Raw genomic sequence first — 6,528 nt, forward strand, 5'->3', positions numbered from 1 at the left:
AGTAATTATTAAAACTGAAATACTGTTGTATTTGAACATTTTAATTTCTGTAGACTATATCTCAGACTACTTGGCATAAAGTTGCAGATTAGCAGCTAGTGCAAATATAACATCAGTTTCCTCTGTGTCCCCTTTCTCTTGTACATGCTGAAAGAGGTCCAACCAATTCGTGGTACAGGGAACTTACCTGACACAATAACGTAGGAAGAGTTTCAGCACAACTCTGATGATAAGAACAACAATCATGACTAGAAATGCTGAAATTCTTGAATGTGCTGTCACTTTGCAATAAAGGCGAGTGGCGAGTCAATATGAGAAAACATGTCAGTTTTATTACAATCATAGAATTAAGAAAGATAAGGCCGTCAGAAAGAGTAGTCATCTCGGCTCCTTAATTTTACATGGAATGAATCTGATATTTGGTAATACCCAAAGATCTAGATGTATTTCATGTAAAATAATTCTCCTTTGTAAGGAGACACTGGAGGTTCTTGTTATTTTTATAGATATTTTCAGGTGTGCATGTATTCGTGTATGTGTTTGGGTGAGTCGGAGTTGTGGATGTATGTAGAACTCACACTACACCCGTTTTAAGGAGTCTTAGGGTACTGTAAACTTTTCTAATTTGTAAACAAAGCCATTCAACCCCTTTTATACAATCCAGGGATGTCTTTATGAAATTTCCCTGAAGAAATTCATCTTAGATATTATTCTCGAGTAAAGCCTTGCTTCTCCTATGCATCTGAACTTTTTTCTTAGGCACCACAAATCCTTCTCAAGATCACCAGGAGATTACCATGTTCCACTCACTTCATTGATAACACCCGTACATTCTACGATTGGCATCATCTTTGTTTTGCCCCAAGTTGAGCTTAGAGATGAGTTTGTCACAAAGTTTTAATAATTTTAAAAGTCTGTGCCATATACCTGCTGAATGTTTAATTTACCCAGTGAGACTTTTAATCTGTAGAGAAGACATAGAATAACTATTTCATAAATGAATCAATGAAATTATGTATCTTATATCTAGGCACCATGTCTCTGATTTCACTTACAGAACTCACAGCCTATCTCATCTTTATAATATAAAGTTGTCAGTAACTTCATTTATTGCCTATGTTTCCATTATGTGACTGTAGGGTAAACATGTGCAATAATTCTGTAGGGTGCCGTTCTAGTTGAAGCTGCACTTAGCAAACCTTGTGTGAGTTCCAAATTCAGAAGGAAAACAACAAAACAAAACTTTTTCCTCCAGCTACCAGCCTCTGTGTCCACAGGAGGCAGCGCATAGCATACCATGGAAGACATTTTCCACTCACAGTAATTCTATAGGGCAGAGTAGAACTGCCCCATGGGTTTCAAAGACTGCAAATCATTTTCAAAGCCGACAGCCAGTGGCAGAGTTGTGGCTCTCTCTCACTGCCCATCTGGTCGATGCTGACTTGTAGTGACCCTGTAGGTTTCAGAAACTGTTTACAGGGGTAGAAGGCCCGTCTTTCTCCCAAGGAGCAGTTGGTAGTTCAGAACTACCTGCCCAAAGTGTAACCACTGCACTCCCAGGGTTCCTGAAACTCCTGGTCAGCAGTTCTGTATTTAAACACTTGTGCCAACAAATCTCCTTCTGTAGCATAGTATGGTAAATCAAAAAAAGGTTTGTTTCAGATTATGAGTTGAACCTAAACTGTGAATCATTTTTGAAGATGTTACTTTGTTCTCATTGGTGCCTTGGTGGGGAAGTTGGAATGCTAACTACAGTGTTGGCAGTTCAAATTCACCAGCTGTTCCACAGAAGAAAGAAGAGGCGGTTCTGCTGTTAGAAAGATTTGTAAAGTCTTGGAACCTCCATAGAGGGTACTTATGAGTCAGAATCAACTGATAGCGATAGGTTTATTATATATATACGTGTATATTTAATATCCTTATGTAAACTGCCATAATATAAATCAAAGCTCTCATTCAGAAATATGTTTGCTCTATTAAAAATGACTCTACTTAATATATGGAGCTAATAGTTTATTAAAATAATTTGATTAGCACTCAAACTCCATATATGTCGATTGAGTTATTTCTCAGTTCCTTCACAATTCCTTCAAAGAAACTACTTTCTGCTCACAGCAAGAAATAAATAAGTGACTTTGTACTAAGATTATTCACTCTTAGCTACCCTCAGCACCACTGATAATTTCTTCCACATAAATCATTCTACCTGAGGTTAGCCTGAATCTTTCCTAGCACTTATATTACACATAATCATATTGTGCTTTTAATTTTTCCCCTGGGAGGAAGGAATTAAAGGAGGAAAGTACATTTTCCATAAAAATGAAGGCTTCTCTTTAGCATTCATCTGTCTGTTTTTATGAGAAGGGTAAAAAGAGAGTCTATTCAAAATTGAAAATATCCATTTATCTTTGTGCTACTGGTGCTGCAGTTCTGTAGGAAATAATGACAGAGACAATTCCATGAGGGAATGCTGAATTGCACTTGTGTTAATGGTTGATACAAAATAAAGCAATTACAGCTAAGTGTTATCTTTTGGGTCGTTGTGATCTCAAAAGACAATTCAAATCATAATTATTCTGCATTTTTTATTTCTTTATGTTTCTTATTTCTAGGTCATGTTTGTCTTTCAATTTTTCAAAATCAGCCATTAATGTGGGACTATGTTCTATCAAGATATTCTTTTAAATATAATAAATTGATTGAAATGTCATACTATAAATGCATAAAGTATTGGAAGCTTTTTTAAAAATGTGCTTTTAAATTTTTAAAAGAAATTCAGTTAAAATGAATTGCTTCTCAATTATCTTCTCAGAATTTATAAATCCAATGATGATGAAGGAAAGTTTAAAATAGCAAAATACCCAAAGAAATATTCCAACTTTACCAGAAACCAGTTGCATTGTGTGATTCCTGCATCTGTTTCTCAGAGCAGTCAGAGAGAATCAAACGAGAACTTTTCCCTGTTTTGTTTCCATACTGAAATCATTTATTAAAAATAAAAGATAGTCTCTATCCCTAAGGATCAATGTTTCTGAACTTAAAATCATAAGCCATGTATTGAATATGATCAAATTTTATTTTACTATGGATATATGTGAATATCTTTCCTTTTAAATCAAACTGAGTAGAACTAAACTAATCTTTTTCCTTAGTAAATACAATATTTATGTGGCACATATATAATTATCCTGCCACTTAGGGGAAGCCTAAGCCATTTACAATGAACAATAGAACCATGCATAAGATCCTAAATGTTTCCCTAAATAACAAATACCTCTCTGACTATGTATTAACATCATACCATCAGTGCTTATTAGTCCTTCATAATTTTGGATATAATTACTATGATTTTTTTGTCAGTTCATCAGATAATAAAATTGTTATTCAACTCAAAAAAAGTAAGGCATGGATTGAAGTTTAGTTTTATAGATTGATTTCCTTCATATGCATTCATTATCTTCCCTTGAAAGTTTACTTTCATAATATTAGATTAATACACATATTTTAAATTTGAGTTTACCTTGGATATAAACTATGTATACTATATTTTCTTGAAATATGATTTTTGAAAATTCTGATTTAAAAGCATTACTCCCCATGAAAGCATGATAATATATTCAGTTATGAGGCAATGATAATTTTTAAAAATATTAAGCTCCTACCATCTATACAGAAGTATTATTAAAATTGTATTATTTGTCAATTCACCAAAAGCAGGAGAAAAGAACTATTGTATTATGACATGAAGAGATTAATAAGAAATATAAAATACAAATAAAATTTTCCATCATTAATTTTATACCTCTTTCTTTTTAGGAAAATCTTTTCCAAAAAATGGATTAGCATTAGCAACATACTTTAAGGAATAGCAAATGAATCTTTATGTTGTAATTCCTCATACAAATAAGTGAGTGTTTTGATAGATGTAATACTGCTGAGTAATCAAAATGGATGAGCATAATTAATTTGTCCAGTCCAGTCTAGGCGTCCATAAAATTATAGCAAACATGACTTTCTCTCTCACATTTATGGAAAAATAGTACTTTATATCCTCATTATATTTTGTTAGTGCACATAAGCCTCTATAATTTTACAAATTCATATACAGTTTTCATGTCATTTGTATAATGAGGCAGCGGGATAAACACCAGACACTCCTTACCAACTCCATTTCTTTTCTCAATATGAAAAAATGTGCATTATCAGTTGGAGAAAAGTCAATATGTAGGAAGTATTATAAATAAATAAGTAAATAAATAAATAAATGTAATGCCTCGTAAATACTGTATTGTCTTTCTTCCTACATTTCCCATTTATAGGCAGTATGAAGTAGAAAAAGAATGTCCATAAATCTATAAGTCATGACATTTAAAAATGGTCTGTATAAATTTATGTTTAGGGCCCTCCTATCCCTGCTTAACAAACAAATATAAAACTCCTCTGGGTAATGCATGAAAAGTAAGTACGGGACCATAGTAGTAATTCTGTAAACTCAGTTTTGCCTGTCTTCTACATCCTGTGTTATGTCGACAGATCTGGGAAATTTTAGCGGCCGGACAAGAAGCGCAGTCTCCGTGCGGGAAGGCCAGGGGGTTGTGCTGATGTGTTCGCCTCCGCCGCATTCGCCAGGTACGGTCGGATCCACGTTCGCTGCTGCTGTGCCGCTGGTCCCCTTGACTGTGTGCTCTTGCTTTTCCGCAGTATCGACTAGACAACCTACCGGGTGAAATGTGCATGGTCTCCTTGTCATGTATCAGAGTGCCAGATGTGTAATTAAGCATTATGGACATTAAACGCCATTGGACAGGAGACTGAGCGCCACTGATAACGTTGTTTTATTGCCAGTCTTGCTGTTTACTTGTTGTGCTTGGGTCCCTGCCTGCCACTGGCAAGGAATATATTGCCTGCAGTACAAGGAAAGTGATAAATCGGGAGAGGAGAAACTTTTCAAAATTGTTTGGGGTGTCAAAGTTGAGTTAATGGAATACCAATGTGCATCTTGTTTCTGATGATAAGCTGGACACTTGGTTGTCTATGGTGTTGTTTGCCACACTGCAACAAAAAAATTGCTTAAGAAACAGTACATTTTATTTTCAAAAATACATATAATTCTGGTCACTGGGGCTGTTGCTCAGAAAAATCCAGGCAAGGGATAACTATCTCACGGGATTTGGCTAACAGAATAGTAAATTTTGTTCTTCATTAGGGAAAAAAAGGTGAATCTTGTCACTTTCCGAACTCACAGACAGTGTGCTTTAATTTGATGTGAGCACCATTATGCAAATCAGCTTAGTTTTTCCTAAACTACTGTTTCTAATGTATTGTGTCCAGCACCACTTGAAATGAGAGCGCTAAGAAAGGTAAGGAGAGGTAGCCGTGGATATGAAGATCGTGAGCGAAAGAGGGAGCAGAAAAGGAATCACCCCATCTACAAAGTTATGAAATCCTTAGACGTGACAACTGAAAGCAGAACTCAGGGTCCTGGTTCTTGAGTCATTTTGTGTTTTAATTACAATGATCTAGTCATATTTATTTTAAGAGTATGTTATCAATGCAGTTACTAATTTGGTATTACCATGAAAATTTTATGTCATAAATAACAAATGATTTAACTAAATCTTCTCAGAGTTGCTCCCCTTGTGTATGATACTCATTCCAACTTTTATTTCAATTGAAGAACAGTAAACTACATTTCTTTTTTTTTTTAATCGTTTTATTAGGGGCTCAAACAACTCTTACCACAATCCATACATCCATCCATTGTGTCAAACACTTTTGTACATTTGTTTCCCTCATCATTCTCAAAACATTTGTTCTTCACTTAAGCCCCCAGCATTAGGTCCTCATTTTTCCCCCTCCCTCCCCGCTCCCCCCTCCCTCATGAGCCCTGTATAATTTATAAATTGTTATTTTGTCATATCTTGCCCTGTCTGATGTCTCTCTTCACCCACTTTTCTGTTGTCCGTCCCCCAGGGAGGAGGTCACATGTAGATCCTTGTCTTCGGTTCCCCCTTTCCAACCCACTCTCCAGTAAACTGCATTTCAGCAGGGAAGTATTCTGGGCAAACATCGGACTGTGAAAGCCGGAAAATAATCACTATCAGTAAATGCCTCTAGTTGTAGCCATTCTGTGCTGCATGCCAGTCCAGTCACTGGTCTTTCTCTGACCGTTTGGAAAATCTACAGTTAGCATGTCTCACCTTCCTTGTATTTAATTTCAATTTAGAGTCTTCCAAGAAAACGGTTTTACTTTTAAAATTATGAAAGATAGACTCACTCTCTCACTCACTCATTGGCTCACACACTCACTGCCTCCCTCACTCACTGTCTCACTCTCACTCACTGGCACATTCACTCACTCTCTCACTCACTCATTGACTCACACACTCACTACCTCACTGCCTCACTCACTAACTGTTTCACTCTCTTACTCACTCACTGCCTCACACACTCATGGCCTCACTCACTCACTGTCTCACTCTCTCACTGACTCACTCTCTCACTATCTCTGACTCACTCTCTCACTGT

At 36.0% G+C, this 6,528-nt stretch overlaps 1 protein-coding gene across 1 annotated transcript in view; it reads left to right on the forward strand.

The window, feature by feature from the left end:
* Window positions 1-6,528, forward strand: part of CNTN5 (contactin 5) — a 1,071,081-nt gene that overhangs the window by 611,643 nt on the left and 452,910 nt on the right. Inside the window, exon 6 of the mRNA XM_045297732.1 lies at window positions 4,534-4,629. Coding sequence (XP_045153667.1) covers window positions 4,534-4,629 — 96 coding nt within the window. The remainder of the gene's footprint in view (window positions 1-4,533; window positions 4,630-6,528) is intronic.

This window comes from Echinops telfairi, unplaced genomic scaffold (assembly GCF_000313985.2).
Source record: "Echinops telfairi isolate 266 unplaced genomic scaffold, ASM31398v2 ScPeMD7_7421;HRSCAF=8459, whole genome shotgun sequence".
In the NCBI taxonomy this organism is placed as follows: domain Eukaryota; kingdom Metazoa; phylum Chordata; class Mammalia; order Afrosoricida; family Tenrecidae; genus Echinops; species Echinops telfairi.